The 22249-nt window shown below is 40.8% G+C and overlaps 1 protein-coding gene across 9 annotated transcripts in view; it reads left to right on the forward strand.

Moving 5' to 3' along the window:
• The window catches only part of ANKS1B (ankyrin repeat and sterile alpha motif domain containing 1B), an 829228-nt gene that overhangs the window by 739409 nt on the left and 67570 nt on the right, over positions 1 to 22249 (forward strand). For all 9 annotated transcript variants that reach the window (XM_090272643.1, XM_090272644.1, XM_090272647.1 and 6 more), the window contains 2 exons: positions 12138 to 12245; positions 14267 to 14446. In XM_090272643.1, coding sequence (XP_090128769.1) covers positions 12138 to 12245; positions 14267 to 14446 — 288 coding nt within the window. The remainder of the gene's footprint in view (positions 1 to 12137; positions 12246 to 14266; positions 14447 to 22249) is intronic.

The raw sequence follows: 22249 nt of genomic DNA on the forward strand, positions 1-22249 counted from the left end.
TGAGCCAAACCAGCCAGGGGGGCTAGGAGGATTAAGACTCAAAAATACATATGGGAAGTCATAGATACTAATGTATTGTACACATGTCATAAAGAATATCCTACTCACCCATTAACCTATAGCTAAACAACACTAGGCAGCCGGAGCAGAGCTTCCCTCTGAGTCATGTGTCCCTTGAAATATACTGGACACCCCGCAGTTTCTGTGTTGCCCACCCATTAGTCCAGCTAGTAAATGGAACATTCCAGGGGGGGCAGTCATTTCTGTCTGAAGCAATCTGAATTATAGCCTTCAGGAATGAACTTATTTAGACTACACTTACTCAATATTGAATACTGGGTGCTTTCTCCCAGCTTATTCATTTTTAGCAGTTTTATTGCAATATAATTACAGATCATAAAATCACCCATTTTCAGTATACAGTTCAGTGAGTTTTAGTAAATTGTCCAACCATTCATGTAATCCGGTTTCAGAACATTTCCACCACCCTAAGAAGTTTCTTGTGCTAGGCAACCTTGCACCGGATCTGCTTTTTCTAGATAAAGCTTTATAGTTTCTAGAGACATCATATAAACGGGATCCTACAACATGTAATCTTATGTGCCTGGCTTTGTCTCTGCTGTAGCATGTATCCGCAGTCCATTGCATTGAATATACTACATTTTAATTATCTGTTCCCCAGCTGATGGGACATTTGGATTGTTTCCAGTTCTCAGCTGTTATGAATAATGCTGTTTGAACATTCATTTACAGATCTTTGAGTGGACACATGTTTTCATTTCTCTCTTGGGTTGCTAACTAGGAGTGGATTTCTGGGTCGTATGGTAAAAAAACTGGGTCATAATGTGAGAGGTGGGCCCTTCTCCAAAAAACAGATTATCATTTTACGTTCCTACTAGTAACAGGAGGGCTCCCGTTGCTCCACGTCCTCACCACCACTTGGCATTGTCAGTCTTTTCCTAGTGGGTTTGTGGTGAGTCCCGGTTTCATTCTGTTATCTGATTTTCCAGGAGATAAGGAAGCAGAGAGCTGATGAGGGTGGAGGGGCACAATGGAAGAAAAGGGATTATTAAAAACTCTGTCTCCCACTATGACCCTGTTTCCTCTCCTTGAGCCTGTCCTTGGGTCTCATAGCAACATCAGCTTTCCTTCTAAAGACTTTCCTAAGCCCTTCACATCCTTTCTTCCTCCACACACTGGCCAAAATATGCTAGCACCCAATTCTGAAGAGCGGTAGTAACTTTCTAGTCCAGTAAAACCCATAGATTTTTTTTTAAACCTTAATTTTAGCTAGTTTTAGATAGATTTTACTTCCTTCCACACCACATTCTTTAATCAGAGCTGCTGACAAAAGAAAACAAAACCCCCAAACAGAATTGACTTGTTTGAATTCATTGCCTCTCTCCCTCTTCTGCCCTCTGATGGAGGGTGTTATGTGCCATTAAAGTAGCTAAACAGCAAGAAGGAGGCAGAAAAGGAGACCATTTATGATGCAAACATTGAATAATCAGGCCTTCACTTACTTCAAAATGTCTCTTGAGATTGTTTGTCTTAAAGCTTCTCCTTACAAATGTGTATATATTTATGTATTTTGCATCTTTCCATTTAATTTAAAATATATAGTCATGTGTTTCAATGAATTTTGTCCAATATAATTTGATTTACATTATTGAGTGCATTGGTCATACAATATAATGATCCTAAGTTTTATGATCTCAAAAACAAAAGGAAATAAGTTGAAAAAAACCCTCAATAACAATAAATAACCTGCATGGTTAGCAAAATATAAGCAAAACTGAGGCCTCTCTACTTCTTAAGCTTCAGAGCATTTATTTTTATTTTTGTTTATAGATTTGAGAGAAAGTAAGAGAGAGAAAGAAACATTGATTTGTTGTTCCACTTATTTATGCATTTACTGGTTGATTCTTGTATGTGCCCTGACCAGGGATCAAACTTGTAACCTTGGTGTATGGAACAACACTCTAACCAACTGAGCTACCAGGCTAGGCTTTGCAGAGCACTTTTATGTATTAATAATAGTGCAAAGAGATTGAAGATTTTAAATGCTATTAGCCCATCATCACATCTCCAAGAATAACTTCAGATGTGGGATATAGCACATAGTTCCCACTTTCTTTTGCAACAAAATTTTTCTTAAGTAATCTTGATGATTGGGTTATTGAGCCATTTTTCTTATCAAAACCAAATTTGCACCCAGCTGTACTTAAAAGTAACTTACAGGGGAATTGGTTAGGAACTGATTTGTTGGTTGGTTGGTCTGTTTTTTTAATCTTCTGGAGTAATGTTTATGTGAAAATATAATCAGAAAATTAGTACCTTCATCAAGAGGTAATTCAGAGAGCTTTACAAATAAACCTAAGATTCTCCTCGATTTCAAAAGAAGGCTTTCTACCTCTAGAATCCTTAAATGCTCAGAAGCAATTATACAATTAAGGTCTCTCTTCCCATCAAAGATTTTCTCATGTCCTCATAATTAGTATTTCCTGTTTATTGAAACAGACTATACTCAGAAAACACATATCCCCTGCCCCACCTCCTCACTCATTTTCACTCTTTTGCTCTCTCTGGAGCTATTTAACTTGGAACTTCTTTTCCTTCCCATAGTTTAACACAGGTGCATTTGGGTGACATCTGTCATACAGACTATTATTTGCTGATTATTTAGTAGTAGTTTCTGTGGAAAGTAAAAATAGCAGAAGGAAAAGAAAATTTGAAAAATCTAGTCAGAGTGGTTTTTTTTTTCCTCAGATGAAGTGTTAAGAGGTAAAGGGAAGGAGTTGCAGACGGTGGGAGGTTAGGAAGTTTTACATCACCCACGGCAAGACTGTGTAAAGGAATTAAGGTGCTAAAGCTCAAAAGGAATAGAAAACTGTTGAGAGTCAAAAGGGAAAAAAATAGGGTTTGGGTGTTCTTTTCTTTTCCTCTTTGCCTTTCAGAGACATCTCCGCAGGGAGGGGGGACATCCTTCCCATTACTTGCGGTTTTAGTCCTGCAGATGGGAACAAAGCAGATAAGCTTCATTTGTTGTCTGCACCTAAGAGGTGAGATCTGAAATCTCAGGGATGCCCCTTGAAGGTGTACCTGTGTGCTAGATGCTATGAGGGACCCTATGATGCAGTGACACTGTATCTGACCTTCCAGAGCATAGAGTCTGGTTGAATCCTAGAGAAATTCAGAGAAAGGTTGCTGTAATCCAGGGTGAGCAAGGAAGGCTTTAGGTGGATCTCGACTTCATGTTTGCAAGAGTCTAATGAAAAGGGGGACAAAGATTCTAGAATATGCAAAGGTGTTGTATATGTGGGCCGGAGAGATGTACATGGTGCTGTTGGAGACATGGAGGAGATTGGGTGGAGAAAAAGGAATTTTAGGTAATAGGAGAGAGGGCTGGAGAAGTGAAAGGCATGGTTCTTAATCTAAAATCTACCCAGAGATATCCATAAAATCGCACATTTACATAACAAAGATAGTACTCAAAATTTTGCGGTTGGGGTTATTCAAGGATAGAGTAAGAAAGTTTTAAGTTTCTGTTATACTTAAGAGAGAAATAATGCCTTATTTCAGTGCTTTATCATTTGCAGAGCAGCTTCCTAGTCATTCTTATTCAGTCTACAGAAATCTCTTTTAGCCTTGGAAGGCTGTGTAGACATATATTTAGGTAGATGGGTGGATGTTAGGTAAGTAGATAGATGGATGGATGGATGGATGGATATGGATACATAATAGAAATATACAAGTATACACACACATTTAAAAAAATATTTTTCCATGCCCTGGCTGGTGTGGCTGAATGGATTGAGTGCTGGCCTGCGAACCAAAGGGCTGCTGATTCAGTTCCCAGTCAGGGCACATGCCTGGGTTGCAGGCCAGGTCCCCAGTAGCAGGGACACAGAAGAGGCAACCACACATTGATGTTTCTCTCTCTCTGTCTCTCTCTTTCTTCCTCCCTTCCCCTCTCTAAAAATAAATGCAGTCTTTTTAAAAAACAAAAAACCTATATGCTCTTTATAAATATAAATAGATAAATAAATAAATAAATAAATATTTTTCCAAGTATTGGATTGAGAGCCCTAGAGGACTGAATATTTTTTCATCATTGTGGCTCGTAAATTCCATAGCACAGTGGTTACCTGTGAAAGACATTCAATAAAGGTTTTTTGAATTAGATTATCATTGACCCTTTAACATCGCAACAGAAAGGCGTAAAAGATCACTTAGCTAGAAGAAGAGTGAGAGAGAAAAACAAATATCATGACCTTCTGCTTCAGAGGTCCTTCTATCCACCATACCGTTGCCAGATACGGATTATTACAGTCCAAGAAATAAGAGACAAAATGGCACAGTTGGAAATCAGATGCCATTTCCAACGAGGACCCCTGGAATTGTGGGAGTGGAGACTGGATGGCATACTGGCTCTTTCGCCTGGGTGCTCTGAGGTGCAAAGTGTTTAGAAATTATAACCAGGGCGGGGGGCAATCCTTCCCATTTAAGTGCAGTTTCAGTCCTGCAGATGGGAACAAAGCAGGTAAACTTCCCCCTCAACTTCAGCCTGGCCATCCCAGATGATCACAGATCCTCAGCACACCTGCAGTGTCGTTGGGAGAGGCCCCTCGGAAGGCAGACAAGCTGTCTAGATCCGCATGGGAGCTGCTGTCCTTAGTTGGCAAGTAATTAGAAAGAAAAAGGAGGGAAAGTCTAGCCCCTTAAAATGGAAGGGGGATTCCAAATGCAGATGAAGCTGTTTCATCCTCAGGGCCATTTAAATAAAAACAGAATAAAAATGACTAAGTGAAAATGCAGAAATGAAAAGGATGTGGCAGGGTAACTGGAATTGCACGTGTGCTCAGCGGTGCTGCATGTGTAATCCCCGGGGGACTCCAGCTACATGCGTTATTTCATGTCTGTCAGCTAAACACGAACTCCAAAATGGAACAAATGCAGAATGCGACACTGAGGAAGATTATGTGGATTTGCCATTTTCCCTGGAGGACTTGGTCCAGCCGACAATAAACAGAATGAGATTTCATGCGGAACATAGAGACATGACTTTCCTTCATGACTCATGTGCATTCTTGCTGTTCTCATTGGCTTTTTCATATCGTGTCTAGGCAAACATGGCAAAGAAAATGGAAATTGTAGGATGATAAGATATTTTCAAGGACATGGAATGTTTGATGTCCAGAAAAGAATCACAAACTAAATTTCCAGCAGCAAGGGGAATGGTTAGTGAATTATGGCATGCTTCTCTGAAGTGGTAAGACAGTAATATGGAGTTACATACTTAAAATGTTTACTCAGAGTTGACTATATAGGAAAGCTCTTTACCTTTGATATTGGGTGAAAAAATTAAGATGAACATTGTATTTACATTATGACCGCTACAAAGCATAATCCTGGGGACAAAATGAAGCGAAATATAGCTAAATGCAAATAGCCTGTAGATACCTTGTTCTCTTATTTGTTTTCCTGTATTTTCTGTCTCTGCCATGGGAAAGTAGTATTGTTATTATAATCAAAGCATTGTTTAATTTTTAAAAAGCAGATGGAGAAAAACGTGGTTAATTTACATCACCTTGAATTTAACATGTTTAATTTATAGCACATTAAATTTTAAAAGGAAAAAAAGAAGCCTTGATACACTGACTTTCAGTGTTGCTATTCTGATGTGAGCTATTCGGCGCAAGGGTAATGTCATCGTATTGTCTATCAGGATTCGCACAGCTAAACCCAGAAACATAAATGACAGTGACATAATATTATAGCATTGTCACTCAGCACAGTCAGTCTCCTATTGCTAGAACTTGCGATGTAGTTTCTAAATTTCTCCCATTTAACTGACACTGCAGAAAATGTGTAGAGGTAGCTACTACTCTGATGAATGGATACCAATATGTGGCAGGCCCGTGTGTTTGAATGACGTTCCTTACCTTTGACCCCTCCCCCTTTCTCATGATAGTTGTAGTAAAAGCCATTAAGAAAACATGCAGTAACTTTTATTCCTTATCTATCGGAACTGGACAGTTGGAACCACATTCTTAGGCTTATGTGTATAATAATTTTTTCTTGGTTAATGGTTTGACAATGTAGTTTGTGCCCAATCTCTCCAAGTTTCCCCTCAGAATTCTCCAAATAATTTGTGGCAGAAATTCAGTATCGTTTTTTGAGTTGAACTGAATTGTGTCACTATCTTAGAATAACTAAATCCCCAATATATTACCAGTGCTTTACCTTTTACTCCCATTGGGTTCCTTGTACATGCAGTCAGCTTTCACCCACACAATAATGACAACCATACAGATTTTTTTTTCTTTATCATAGTAACCACTGCTCTGGCTTTTGAAAACTAAATGTTTGTAAACTGACCAGTAATCAGTCATGGTGCCTAGAGTGGTAGGATTTTACTACTTCCCTATCATTTGCAATGATGACAGTGATGATCAAATGGTAAGCTGATCTCACTCAAGGCAAACCCCACTTGACTTTTCCATAATGACTACCTTTCTTTGGAATACTCTCTGTGAATGGATTTCATATTGTTGAGTTTGAAGGCTTTTTTGATTTGTTTTGTTTTTATTATTGTTTTTCAATTACAGTTGTCCTATTTTTCCCCCTTTTCTCTCCCCCACCCAGCCCACCCCTTCTCCCCCAGTCATACCCCTCCCCGTTGTCCATGTCCGTGAGTCATTTATACACGTTCCTTGACTAGACCCTTCCCTTACTTATCCCCCTTTTCTCCCTCCCCCCTGTCCCCTGATAACTGTTATTCTGTTCCTTGTTCAATTTTGTTCATTTGTTTGTGTTGTTCCTTAGTCTCCTGTAACAGGTGAAATCATATCGTATTTTTCTTTCTTTGCCTGGCTTATTTCGCTAAGCATAATTCTCTCTAGTTCCATCCCTGTTGTCGCAAATGGCAGGAGTTCCTTCTTTCTCTCTGCTGCATAGTATTCCATTGTGTAAATGTACCACAGTTTTTTGATCCACTCATCTACAGATGGGCACTTAGGCTGTTTCCAGCACTTAGCTATTGTAAACAGTGCTGCAATAAACATAGGGGTGCATAAGTTCTTTTGAATTGGTGTTTCAGGATTCTTCAGGTATAATCCTAGCAGTGGAATCACAGGTTCAAAAGGCAGTTCCATTTTTAGTTTTTTGAGGAAATTCCATACTGTTCTCCACAGTGGCTGCACCAGTCTGCATTCCCACCAACAGTGCAATAGGGTTCCTGTTTCTCCACATCCTCGCCAGCACTTGTTGTTTGTTGATTTGTTGATGATGGCCATTCTGACAGGTGTAAAGTGGTATCTCACTGTGGTTTTTATTTGCATCCCTCTGATGGCTAGTGATGTTGAGCATTTTTTCATGTGTCTATGGGTCCTCTGTGTATCCTCCTTGGAGAAGTGTTTGTTCAGGTCCTTTGCCCACTTTTTAATTGGGCTGTCTGTCTTCTTGGTGTTGAGATGTGTAAGTTCTTTACATATTTTGGAGATCAATCCCTTGTCTGAGGTATCCATGGCAAATATGTTTTCCCATATTGTTGGTTCCCTTTTCATCTTGCTAATGTTTTCTTTTGCTGAGAAGAAACTCTTTAGTTTGATGTAGTCCCATTTGTTTATTCTTTCCTTTATTTCCCTTGCCTTAGGAGGTATATCAGTGAAAATATTGTTACATGGGATATCTGAAATTTTCCTGCCTATGTTTTCCTCTAGGATTTTATGGTGTCACGGCTTACATTTAAGTCTTTGATCCATCTTGGGTTTATTCTGGTGTGTGGTGTAAGTTGGTCATCTAGTTTCATTTTTTTGCAAGTCCCTGTCCAGTTCTCCCAGCACCATTTGTTGAAGAGGCTCTTCTCACTCCATTTTATGTTCCTTCTGCCTTTGTCAAATATTAATTGACCATATAGACCTGGGTTTATTTCTGGACTCTCTATTCTGTTCCATTGATCTATATGTCTGTTCTTATGCCAGTACCAGACTGTTTTGATCACAGTGGCTTTGTAGTATGGTTTGATGTCTGGTATTGAGTTTGAAGTTTTGAAGCCAAATGTCACCTTCCCTACCACTCTACTATTAGCCAACTTGGATTGACTCTTGGGTTGAGAGGACTTCCTCTTCTTTATATATACAGGTGTCCCCCACTAAATGAACGTAAACGATTCCTATGAAAACTTTCTATAGCCAAAATGGCTTAAAACAAAGGAGAAACAACCTTAGGACACATCTTACTAATAACGAATGCACAAAATAAATGGATATAAAGCGCAGATTGCTCGCAGAGTTCAAAGTGGTGGCATGTTGATACTGAAATGCTGAATGTGATTCCCAGGGAAGGAGCTTGGCAGAGCCGCTCTCGCTGCTTGGGATGTGCGTGGCCTCTATAACAGCTCCCTGCAAAACAAACACTATTTTTGATTTTCATCTTTTTATGTAAAAGTAAAAATCCTCTTCAGATTTCTTTCAGTTAGCAACAATAGCAATGAGTATAGGTCTGTCATAAAAGCAAAGTGGTGCAAAGAGAACTTTTCAAAAAGAGGGGGATACCTGCCACTGCATTTCACAGGGAATTCTGCAGGGTACCTGCCTGGGCTCTTTTGGCCTGGCTTTGGCACTTCTACAAGCCTTGTCCAAAACTGAAACTCTGTTATTTTAATGTCTCTCAGATGGTTAAGACCCAGTATAAATGTTTTGAACATGACAACTCAAAATAAAAGGCACCATGTTAAGACACATCATAAGGGCATAAGCATTAGTGTAGCTGAGGCAGAGGTTAATTCCAAGAAGAACATGGTGAGCAGGAAAGAGCAGGCTGAGGATCAGGTGCAAATCCTAGCCATGACCCATTAGCAACATGACCACAGACAAGGTACCCAGTGTTCCTGAGTCTCAGGTTGTGCATTTCTAAAATGGGAATGATAATGTTTTAAAGATTAAATGCGACATTTATAGTTACTTAATGTACTTGGCACAGTTACTAGCACAGTTACTAGCAAATGTTTAGTAATAGTTATCATCATTATCTTCTGTGATATGTGATCATTTCTAATCAATAAGGAGAGTTACCCAAATGTTCTTGATATGAATCATCACTCTCTGTTAATTTTTCATTTTATCTCTCTATTCACCCATCGATCCTCTTCTGGGTAGTTCTGGGGAGGAGACAGCAATCGGGCTCCAGCGAATGGCTCAGCTTACCACCTGTCGGAGATTAAATGGTGTGCATGGAAGAATGTTCTTTTAAATTAGGTCTAGTGTTAAACTAATAGCTAGAAACTAATTCCCACCAGTACATATCACTTCAATGAGGGCTTTTGCAAGGTTAGCCACATCTCTTTATGCAAAGCACCAGCGAATTTGTTTGACATGATTAGCTACAAAACTGACCAAGTCTCTTTTTCTGGATCAGGAGTTCTGTGCATCCTTTGGGTCCATTAGCTGGAATAAGCACACCAGAAAGGTTGCATCTTCTATGTGCCCAGGACCGTGCTGGTTATTCTCACAATTTCACTCTTCATCTTCCCAACAACATTTGAGATTGGCAGGCATTAGCTTTCTCACTTTATGGGTGAGAAAATGGAGTCCAGAGGAGTCAGGTCACTTGCCTACAATTAAGTAGTGTGAGAGTAAACCAGAAGTAGCGATGGAGGTCACACCAGCTCAGTTTCAGCAGTTATTTGTTGTTTAATGTCCATTATTCGTCAAAATAAGTTTGAATGTTTATATCACTATAAAAAGCATTTCTTAGCAGGACTCAGCACCATCAGCATCAGATCCAGTTACCTACTGGGAGAAATGCAGTGGAGATTTTATGGAAGGAATTTATGTCCAATAGAAGCCTTTGGCCAAGTAATGAGAATAAGAATATGTAGTGTTTTTAGACTTACAAAATACATTTGAAAAGGGTGGTGTATTTTTCTGAAATGAGGTAATTCTTTTATCTTAATGCTTAAAAAAAAGAATGCAAGAATACAAAAGCATTTCTCTGGATCATATAAACAGCATTGTCTGCAAGTAAGCAGCGTCGGGATCACATTACTTAGTATATTTGTAATCATCTGAAAAAGGGGGTTTCTGGTGAAATCCCGATTTGCAAAAACTGCCAAGCTCCTCCAGGTAGTGAAATGCTAAGCTGACTAATATAAATGCAGAAAGAATACACAGGGATATGTGAGTGGCAGAAGGATGGCAGATGGCCTTCTGTGTGGACAACTGTAAGATAAGGAATTTGGGGAGAAATAATTCAAACCATCTTTCCAAGATTAAAGGGCTTTGAACTATCAGCTGTAACAAAATGAAGAGGTTTTACAGTCAGTGTATGCTTTTGTCCCTAGTTATTCCTGCTGTAGCTAAAAAGCCAGCCAGAAATCAAAATTGGTTAAAAGGGGCATTTTAAAAGGAAATTAAAAGCAGAAAATAGTGTCCTGTTCAAATGTAAAGCCATGGTTCACTTACACCTGGAATATTGTGAGCAATTTCTTCAACAAACTTCAAGCAGTTGTGCTAGGGTAGGAGATGGTACAGAGGAAGAGAATGAAAAATGATATAAGGGAAAGAGGACCTGCTCTATGAAAATAACTGCAAAGATTAGGATTCATCAGCCTGGGAGGATGAAGGTTTATAAAATCACTGGGATGTGGTTCATGTGGACAGTTTAAGTGCTAGTTTAAAATCTAAATAAATTTAGGCAGAAGAACCAATAAGCTAACTGACAAATAAGCAAATAAAAATTCAAAGTTAGCATAGGATGAATGCTTGTTCCTCCCCCTTGAAAAGAGAGGGGAAAAAATATTAATCATTTACCCAGTGGGTAGTATACTTTAGGAACTAGTTACCCCCCCCTCCAAAAAAAAAAAAAAAAAGTTGTTATATCCTGGAATGGCTCGTGGGCAGGGAAGGGGTAAATACATTTCTTGTGAATGCATTTATATGTTGTATTAATATTTGGCGATCTGTCCAAACTTTGCAGTTTACCCTCGAGTAGAACAAGCTCTGAAATCAGCAAACTTGGTTCAAGCCCCAGAGCCACCTCGGACTAGTTCTGGCTAGGCAGCTTAAGCACTCGGACCCTCTGTCTCCTCACCTATGAAGCGAAAAGGACCCCTTTCAGATAGGGGTGTAGGGGAGGATTGATAGGGGCAGCATATTCAAAGTTCCGGGAAGGGTAGGGACTGAGGCTCATTTCAAACCGTGGCTCCCTCTGTCACCTTTTCTACAAAGTGCCCTTTGTAGCACTTTCAGGCTTAACCTCCATCCTCGGGAGACTGCCAGCCCCCCGCGTAGGCAGTGCTTGATTATAACCCTGCTTTGCGACTTGTATCTATACGAGCACCCATTCTTTCCCATTCCTCGAGCCCTGTTATTTCAGGCACTGCTTTAGGAGTCTAGGAAATAAGCAATGAAGATACACCACGGCCCTGCTCTCAGGAAGCTTACCCTGGGGGGGAGGGGAAGACGAACACAACCGTGTCAATAAATGAAAAGAGGAATAGAGGTAGAGCGTGATGGGGTTGAGGGCCCAGGACTTTTAGTAGGCAGGTGCGGGGAGGCCTTTGGGAGGAGACAACGCATGAGCCGTGTCCAGAGGGATGAGAAGGTGTCCTGTGACAATCTCAGGAGCAGCGTTCTAGGCAGATGACCAGCAGCAGCAGAGGCCCCAAGGCGAGAATACATATGGAACAAGCGTTGCGGGAACGGAGAAGGCCAGGGTGAGCATCCTGAAGGCAGGGACACTGAGACAGACAGCGGGCAACCTTGAGACCAGGTCAGGACTCAGGTTTCAGTCTAAGAGTGACAGCAGGCTGCTGGAGAGGTCAGCCGGTTAGGGAGAAGACTCATGCTTTTGAAGGGTCTCGCGGCGGCTGGGTGGGTGGAGGACGGGACCCTGGGGCAGCCTGCGTGGAAGGGGCGCCATCTCTGCATTCTCCTCCTGCCCCCACTTCTCTGCCACCCGACACGGTCTCCAGTTATTTCTTTCCAGACCGGAAGGCTCACAGTGATCTCACACATCTGTCAGGGTGCCGAGGTGGCTTTGCACAAGTCTCCTTACATTCTTTCATCTTTTAGGGCCCATCAGAATTACTTTTCTCAAATGAAATATTTCACCCGAATGTTTGTTTGTTTCAGGTTTTAAAAATCAGTTTGATTGGCCACAGGAAACGTATTTTGGCGTCTCTGGGAGACAGGCTGCACGAGGATCCGCCGCAGAAGCCCCCTCGGTCCATCACCCTCAGGGTAAGTGCTCAGTATATTCATTTTTCTCCACTCTTATCCCCCAACTTTATTCTGGGCCCTAAAATGAAATGACTGAAGCAATGGATCAGGAAGGACAGTCTGTTTTCCACATAGCTTACCTTCCCCGTATAAAAAACAGTCTCACTTCTGATTGTGTTTTATAAGATGAGATTCTTTTTCTTAATTGGTTACATATATATTTTTGAGATTTAGATACACCTCAGACAAACCTCCACCTTTAAAGAACCCCTCCCACTACTCCATCCCACCCTCCCATCTACATGCCGAGAGAGAGGAAATGAGATTTCTGTCAAACTCCTCAACACACAGAAACAAAATCGTTCGGAGGCCACAGTTAAGTGAAGATTGATTTAAGATTAACCTCAGGGTCTTCAGGGTTTTTAAGAAGTAAATATTATCCAGCTTTACCAACTTTAAAAATTAAGGATAGAGGGGCTAGAACTTTATTTAATAAACTATTTCAGCTATGTTTTAGGATTATGGCTTAACAGAACTAGAGAGAAACCTTAGGCAGGGGGCAGAGAAATAAAGTGGAAAGGGAAGGAAGGCAAGAAGGAAAAAGCGGAGAGACAGAATGAGAGAGATGATTGTGGGCAAAATGGAGTAGGAAGGAGCAGCCAGTGGGTTTCAGGAGGCCTATCAGAACTTCTCTAAAATTCATCCAAAAAGCTGGAATCTCCATGAGCAGGTGGAGAGTTCCGGCTCTGTCCTCTTTATTTAGTCCTGCACTTGCTTCTAATTCCCTTTCTGCAAGTGTCAGAAAAGGCGGCGATGATAAGTGATGAACGCAGCGTGGCTCTTGGATGTCACCGCCAGCGATGAGATGTGGTAGAATGCCTCTTATCAGTGGATTTCAGCACACAGCATCACCGCTGCCGGCCAAGCAGAGGGTTGGGCAGAGGAGGGGAGCCGTTACGATTTGAGTTTGAGTCACTTTTAAAGAAGAAAATGCACAAAGATTTCGGGACACCTAAGAGAATTGGCTCCGGGAGGGAGCCCTTAAGAAAAGGGATTATTGGGGGTGCTTGGGATACCCTGACATTTGGAGACTAGTTGAGGGTTTGGGGGATAGTGAGAATAGAAACAGGATCTATTTTTCTCCCTCAATGAGAGGAGCTTCAGATAAATTGGGAGAAAAATGAGGCTAGAAAGGGATTATTGTCTTGCCTTCGTTTAGCTACACAAAAGGAGAGAGAGATGTAGGCCCGGACAGTAAAACCACCCTAAAATGACTCTTTAGAGGCACCATTCCCGCACTTACTCCACTCTCTTTCCTTTCCCTCCCGAACCCGTCCCTCTGACTCCCTGGAAGAGGTTTAGGAGAACAACAGAGTTGCCCAAGAAAAAGCACAGCACCTTAATTTGTCCAAGGAGGTCCAGAGCGCCTGGGCAGGCCTGGGAATCAGCACCCTCCAGCCCTCCTCTTTCTCGCAAGCACTAGAGCCCACCTGTAAGCCGCCCCTTGTCTTACTTCAGACCAGCTCCCCACAGCATGAGTCCTCGTTGCCACTGAAAGTCATTGTATGCATCACCCTGCCGTCTGCACGCGTGACACGCTCCCTGTCCTTACTGTGTCCTGTTCCCCACCTGACTGCCAGACCATTTCTTGACAGAGGATCAAGCCCCGCCATTCCTATTTTAGCTTTCCCGTCATGGTGAGGACTCTGTCCACACGAGAACACAGCTCCTTCCCTTGTAAACACACGGGACAGTGTCCAGCTTGCCTGGCATCTGTGTCCTCTCCGCTGAGGTCACCCGCCGTGCTGGTGCGAAAAAACAGCTGAGTCTTTACACTTCAGGCCACGGGCCTGAAATCCTTAGGGGAAACGTATTGACTAGATCACACCATTTATACAATGGTGGAACGTCATCTATTCCTTGGCAGCTGATTCAAAAATGAGCCCCCAGCCCCGATATTTGTCTTGTCAGTATTTCACAATTTGCAACCAAAGCTTAGCCGCAGAAACGTGGTATTTACTTCATGATGTATTTCCATCCAGGAACCCAGTGGTAATCACACTCCTCCTCAGTTGTCTCCATCACTTAGCCAAAGCACTTACGCCACTGGGGGCTCCCTAGACGTTCCTCACATTATCATGCAGGGCGATGCAAGGAGGAGAAGAAATGAGAACTACTTTGATGATATTCCCCGATCAAAACTGGAGAGGCAGATGGCCCAGGTAAGGTGTCGAAAGCCTCTGTGACGTTTTTGCCTTTCACCCACATCGAGTAACACTTTCTGATACGATCGATAGCTAACGATGCCCGTTGGCCACACCAGCTGGAATTTTGCCATTTAATGCCGTGGCTTTCATTCCCCGTGTGCTTGAACTCGACTGAATCAGACCTTTCTGGGAATGGAAGGTACACACAGATTCTTGTTATTCATTCCTACTGAAGAAATTATGTCTGATCTCATTGCATCCAGTGAGTCTTGGCCCTAAAGGGAATAATTACTGTGCAAGAATCAAATCATAATGAAAACGAGTAATAAAAGTCTAGATTATAAAATGTAAATCAGCTGGATGACACGGAAGAAATCAGAGGGAAGTATTAACGCCAGTGATGTGGTTCATTTCCTCCCAAGTTTACACATTTGTATAGAATTTTACCATTGGGACAAGTTGCATCATCTTGTGATGTCACCTCCAATATCTGAAAATGATGATGCTGCCCGACACAGATAACTGAAAGGAGAGATCTGTCACGTTTGGACCTCTCCATGTCTTGGTACAGACGTCCATGTCTGGCCTGTCCTCACGTGGCTGCTCAGAAATTCGAGTCAGCCATCACCAAACAGTGGCCAGCTGGCCCTGCCGTGTAGCTCTGAGATTCAAAGATAGGGATTTGTTGACAATGATTGGCACACTCAGCTCTTTTCATCCTCATTCTAGGTTCAGACCGATGTATTAAGAGGCTTCTCTCTGCCTCCCACACCTAAGATGAAAATCTCAAGGTGAAAATTTGACTGTAATTGCTTCGCCATGGTTGTTAAATATTTTTCTCAACTGTTTGGTGAGATTCTGTTTTTAAAAGCCTTTGGTAAACATTCTATGCTGCCACTCAGAGAAGAAAAATGTGAAGAGAATGTTCTAGAAACTATGGCTATTCCGCCTGCAAATGCCCCAGAAAGAAAGGGCCTGATATATTGTGTCTCTTTTTAGCTCTCTCAATTCTGGATTGTTCTTGGAGTTCTTTGTGCAAGGAATGGTAATGTTGGGATTATGGAGAATCGAGATGGAGAATGTGGGAGAGACAAGAAAAGAATAATTTTCTCTTTCTCTCTTGTTAGGTATTGTCTTTTAATCCTTATTGCTGTTTTCACTGATGTTCTTTTAAATAACAACTCTGAAAGCTTTTTTCCTCAAGCTGTTCATATATTTCCTGCTACTTGTTAGAATTTTGTGAATCACATATGTGCTTGAATTTCTCTAATAAGAGCATTTCAGAGGCATGGTATGTTTTGACCTTGAATCACTAGTCTTTATGCGTTGATACAAACAGGGTCTTTTCTGAACCCCTCTCTTCTCTGGGTAAGGAAGGATCATACACTGATGAACATTAGCTATTATTGACTGTGCTGACTTCAGGAACAGAATCACCTATCACACCGCTCATATAATTTATGAAATTTCTCCGCATAGTACAGTTTTTGCAAAGAGGAAATTAATTACTCTTTCTCCTAGGTATGCACACTTGGAGGTACTCCAGCAAGATTGCTCACTTACTTTCTTTATGAGATTCCCAAGCTGGGGCAGCTTACCTTTTGAATAGCCTAGATCTTTTTCTTGTCACACAGAATGCATTGCATTCAGGAATTGGCTTGCCCTTGAGAAAATTGAATGAACTTGTATCTGGCCAGGTGAGAGAAAGGCCCAAAAGCAAGAAGAGGGGGTAGATAAGCAGGTGGATGGGATGTGTGAGCTGTGGCAGGGCTGTATGAAGGTGCTTATTCACCTCACGTGTACTGCTCACACTGATCGAATGACTGATCATAGACACTGGCCTCTGTCAGCAACCAGGGGCTTATTAAAAACTTTCTAAAATCCTGCTGTTCAATACAGCACTATTGCTGCAGAGGAGATAGGAGATGGCACTTCAAAAATCTGATCAATAGGAAAAAGGGATTCTGGGATTGCAGCTCTTTAGGTTGTGTTAATTGCAGCTTTTTATTTGTTGACTTTAAGAGTGTTTCCTGATCTGGAAATGCCAGAATCTCATGGAGAAATGAACACTTAAGTACCTCTTTAAAACAGTCCATTTCAAAGCTCTAGCTTGTCAAGGTACTAAATACTCGATAACCTTGTTGAACAGTTTTATTTATGTGACTTTTCTACCATTCAACCACTCCAATAATTTTTTTTCTATTTTTCCTTTTTTTTTTTTTTTTGTCATTTGCTATAATAATTTTTAAAACTCACTTGTTTTTTAAAACCTATCATACTTTCTCTAGACCACATTCTTCCTCAAAGTTATGTGCTCGGCAGAGTCTCCTGGAAGACTTGCATTAGTAATTAAAATCCCGGTGAACAAGCAGCCAGTGGTTACTTACAGCTCCTTCCCACCAGGAGCCCAGTCCCAGCCGTTCTTTCCCAAGGGCTTCCCCCACAGAGGCTTACGGTAGTGTGGTTATTGCATTCCTAACCAGTCTAGACGTTTCTTGCTAAGTCGTTGAAGTCCATCTTCAGGGTTTCTCTCCTGTTGCTAAAAGAAACAGGAAGGTACCGTTAAACAGAGTCACCAAGACAGACCCCTGTTTTCAGAAAACGCCCTAGTGCTTCAGGCTAATCGGAGCCCCAGCCAGAATGATCTGGAATTCCAGCCACAGAAGCCTTAAGCGCTCCGTGGCTGCGGTAATTCATAGGAGTTTTGGCTTCTTCAGGGCTGCTCAGCAGATGTTTGGAAATGCTTTGCTTAACTTGAAAAGCCAATGCTGAGAGTTAAATTAAGATAAATTTAATGTCCATTCTGCATATTAAGTTCATTTGTTGGCAGATATTTTTTAAAGAGTAACGCTAGAGTGGTGTTTAATTACTCCTTTTCAATTTAAACCAGTATTAAAAATACCTGTCTTGGAATACAAGGGATTTGCAAATATTGTGGCTGTTGTTTGCTTTTATTGTGATAAAAGCAACATTCTGCCCCAAATTGTCTTAAATGAATATGTGAGGAACAAAATTGAGTTTAGTCCTAATAACATTTTTAAACCACTGAGATTAATGATGTAAACACATCTAAACAATGGGTTTACCCTTATGCTAAAAACATAGCTTTTCAAGCCTATAATTCTAAATTGGACACATTAGCTCAGAAGTTCTGAACTGTTCCCCTATTTCCATATGCCTAATAAATAAATGTTGCACTCATATTTACATAATAATACCATAATGCGTATAGAGCATTTAAACTTTCAAAGTACTTTCACATCTGTTACCTCATTTTAGCACAAACAAGGAAAGCACATGGAAGATCAGCTTGTAGGCTGAGTGCTGTGGAGATGAGATAGTAAATGATAAGAAGAAAAATTTATCAGAAGGAGGAAATTACTTCCAGTATTTGCAGGCTAATCTCAATCTTTAGAAATTTTTTTGAATGACGTTTAGTAGGAGTCACAGTCCTCTTAAAAGGAATACTAAAGGAGAATAATGGAATTAATAAAGTTTAGAGGCCACATTCTCCAAAGTTATGAAAAGAGTCCCCCAGTGCGAAACTTAAAACCATTTATAGAACTCCTCCATTTATAGAAAGTATTTATGGAAAAATGAAATAATACTTCTATTTTTACAAAGGAAAAACAGATTTCTAAACAGAAAGAGAAATACAGATTTTTGTACAAGCTTTAGCTTAATATTAATGAAGAAAATTCATGATATTGAAGTCCTTCTGCTTTGAATACTCCCACCTAAATAAAAATATTAATATTCCTGGGGCGATGACCTTATCTGATACACACAAACCTGAAAGCAGGCATGATCCACATTTTAAAGACAAGGAACCTGAGAAACTACATAACTTGGTGAATAAGAAACCAAATTAGATCTTTCCTGGAGCAATATGTTGCATTCCATAAAGGCTTTGTCTAAACTGCTTCTAAATCATAGAAAGTTGATTCCCTTCAAAGTTTAATATTTTCTGATCCAAACAGTAGTACTTAGTAAGTATGACTAGATCAATTCCTTCTTTATCTGAAAGCATTTTACATATTTTATTACTTCTACAGGTGTTCATTTAAGTATCATTAAAGGAAGAGAAATGGAAACTGAGCCATGCAGAAGCCCTGCCCTGGGCAGATCCGGGCCTGGGATTCCAGGTGTGGTATTTTAGTGAATCTTCACAGCGGTGCCTTCTATGGGCGAGGAAGCCCAGCTAGGCGAGCGTGTGGCTCACCACTGATGCCTGGCAGAGCCAGCACTCAGGCTCTCCCCTCCTGGTCCTGATGCCCTGTGGGCTGCCTGTTTAAAACGATACAAAATGTTTTAATAACAGTTCAACTAACACTAATTTCCCATGTGCTAGAATAGGTGACACTCATGTAGACATATTGAGCAGATCAGGGACAAAATCGCTAGTCGTTGAGTGGAAACTTACTGAATCAGCTCATGGTTATCACCACAAAGCCATTCACATGCAGAACTGCAATGGTTATCTGCTGATCCTTTCAGTGGGAACCCACCCTGCACTTCTTGGTAGAACTCTGCCCTTCTCCTATGTTTGCAAAGAGCTTTGCACCTAGGTGTGGGGGGTTGCTGCATTTACAGAGTTTTTACATGTGGGGTTTCTCCAAATAATGGGGGCTCTTTCTTTAGTGGCTTCTGCAGTTGGAGTTCTGTTTTGGTTTCTTTCTGGCTGTGTGACCTGTACCAAGTCATGTGGTTTCCCTGAACTTACGTTTTCTTGTCATATAAGATGTGGGTAATGCCTGCCTCTCAGATTTGTGTGTATCACATAAGATAATTCATATGAAAGCATATTTCAAACCGTAAATCACTATATATACCATATATATATGATATGACTAGCAATTTAGATATATCACCCATCAGTCCCTACTTCCAAGGTCTCTAATTCATTGTAAGCCCAATCAATGCCAAAGCTATCAGGTGATTATAGCATTCTATAAAAACATCTTTTTGTTCTAGTGTTATCCGTGCTTAGAATGCATATTGAGAATGGAATTGGAATTTTCCTCTTTATTGCTTTGATTGAATATGAAGGCTGTCAGGGAGCATCTAGCCTGATGGAGAAGGGGTCTATGCAAAATAATCATCAAAGCCAGGGGAAGCAGGGGAGGTGGAATAGTTCCCTGCAAATACAGGTTCTCAAAGTGTGCGGCCAAGGAAAACTCCCAGAAACGGCCTGCTGTCACTGTACGGGGCAAGTTAATACATGGAGAAAGAAAAGATTAGTTGGGATTTTCCCTCACATGAAATTTAGAACTTGTTAGAAATACACAGCACACAAAATTGTTAGCTACAGAATCATGGCATCTCAGAAAGCCACAAGGCCAATGCTTAGCCATCTCTGGAAAACAAGGAAGAGTGTAATTTATTCTTTGATACTTTCCCTTGAGGGGAAAGCCTGTTGTTCCCAGACATTCTTCCCACTGTTCTTACATTATGGGGATTTACAGACTCAGCCTTCAGAAAATAGCACAACTATATTAAGAACAACAGCATTTTAAGTGATTTTTCCCCCCAAACAGGACAAATTTTCTTATTACTGTGTTATTTCAGATTTTTTTTAATGTCCATAAATCAGTGTCTATTTTTTAATTTAGCTTTTCATTACCTAGCCACTAGTTAGAAAGGCTCAGCCTGTACATGGGTTCCACATTTTCATCCATGAAGGTCTGAAGAGCAACTTATGATACTTAAACACAGACAGATAATATATAACCAAAAAGGGTTAAGAATAAACTCAGCTCTTCCATCAAGAACTCCTGATTTGACAGCCTGTCGAGGTGACAAGCTGACGTACCAGCTCCAGGGATAACTTGGGACATGGATGATATCTGTGCCTTCTTTCAAGTCAGGAACTCTAGACCACCAGCCACCTAGTCCTAAAAGCAAAAGTGGAAAACATTGCTTTCATGCTTAAAACTTAGACCTGATGGGTTGTACACCTTGTTTATCCACGTGGACAGTTAATTGCCTTTTCTCAAAATCTAACTTACTCTCCCTGTGATTGGAAATTCTAACATGATGGGTGTCCTTCAGGCCACATTGACATGTTACTTTCTGTCCTATTCATTGGTCTTTAAAAAGTAATGGGAAGAAGCAGGAGCTTTTTTATGTTTCGATACTTATCCTAAAAGTCTTGGTTCTTTTATTCTCTATCAAGCCCATCAGTGAGGCAAACCCAGGAGTTTGTTCCGACAGATGCTGGACAGACCGAATGACCACTAGTCATTTTGCTAACCTTCCCTCCATGTGCTGGAACTTAACCAAGGTGAATGTTTCCGATTAAAACCAGACCATGGATTTTTTAAAAATCAGTAGAAAAGATCCTTTTTTCACCCGAATAAATAAAGTATCTGACAATATGTAAAAACCTTATTTCAGTGTCATTGACCTTGTGGTATTTCATAGTGCCTTAGGCTGGCTGACATTGAGCAGCTTATTCACAAAGAAGCACACCAGGCTATTTCTCCACTTGCTAAATTTTTGGAATGCTCCTCATTATATTCAGTCCAGTTCTTGAGTCCACAGGTCAGAGTTTTGGCTGATATAATCTGACCTTGCTAAGTTTTCAAGGGTAGGAAAATTCTCTTATTCTCCTTCTCCCTCTTCCTTTTCTTTTTTCAGTGTTAAAAAATAGATGGTTTTTTCATGTCTACAGGAAATAGGGCTGATTATGCAGTGCTGTCTGAGTTCATTCCATTGTGTATGACTCTTCTGGATGCATGCAAGTAACAAGAATTCAGCTCAAGGTGTCTTAAGCACAAGAGGGCATGTAGTTGAGTCATTTCACTGTAAAGTCCAGGTAGGCCTGATCCCAGTGCTCATATGCTGTCTTTCTCTTCTGGGTTGGCTCTTTTTCCAAACAGGCTTTCTCTACATGAGGGAAATTTTAAGTCCAATTCTGGTTAAACTTGAGTCTATGAGAAAGAGGGCTTTTCTCAAGAGTTCCCCCTGAAAGCCCCAGGATTGAGTCCCACTGGTTCAGATCAACCTGGTTTATATCACTTATCTGCCCTGAGCTAATCACAAAGGAGTGTATATGTGTGGTGGTGGTGGTGGGGGGGGGATTAATCAGGCATAGGTTACATGCCTGGAGGAGGTTTTAGTTTCACCTGAACTACATGGACTGAGGGGTGAGAAGTGACTTCCTCCCATAGACAATCAAAGGACCATGGCCAGGAATGAGTATGGTTTCTAGGCAGACAGAGATAGTAACAGCGAGTACCCTGAATAAACCCACTTTGTCTTTGAATGAGAATGTGTGATAAAACATTGTTACATCACACAGGTATTGAATCCATTTTTTTATACTCAATTTTATGAGGTTTTTTTAATCCCAGATTTGAAGTAATGAGACCAGGGTTAAAAATTGCATCTCTGGCCTCTATTGCCTCTATAATTTTAAACAGGTCTTTTAGCTACGCAGAGCCTTAGTTTTCGCTTCCCAAAGTGAGATTAATGCCCACTTTACACCACTGTTTTGAGGCACAGGTAGAGGAGTATTTGTCAAGGTATTTTACAAACAACATAGCTATATATTTGGGTTGTTTTAGAAATTATTGTTATTTTCAGATAACTTCTAGCTTTCTTCTGCATCATGGTTTTTCACCTGCAACTGGGAATAAATGTATTTTAAAGTAAAGCTCATAATATTTAGCTATGTTTTACAAAATCATTTCTATTTTCCAGCTTGTAAGCCCAAAGTAATCCTTCTCCACTGTTTCAGAAACAATAGTACTTAGGAATGCGAACACTATGCAGGTTCCTTTCATGTTATAACCTCATCAGCATTGGAGCTCTTTG

The sequence above is a fragment of the Furipterus horrens genome, unplaced genomic scaffold (assembly GCF_987537825.1).
Source record: "Furipterus horrens unplaced genomic scaffold, mFurHor1.1.pri manual_scaffold_4, whole genome shotgun sequence".
Classification (NCBI taxonomy): Eukaryota; Metazoa; Chordata; class Mammalia; order Chiroptera; family Furipteridae; genus Furipterus; species Furipterus horrens.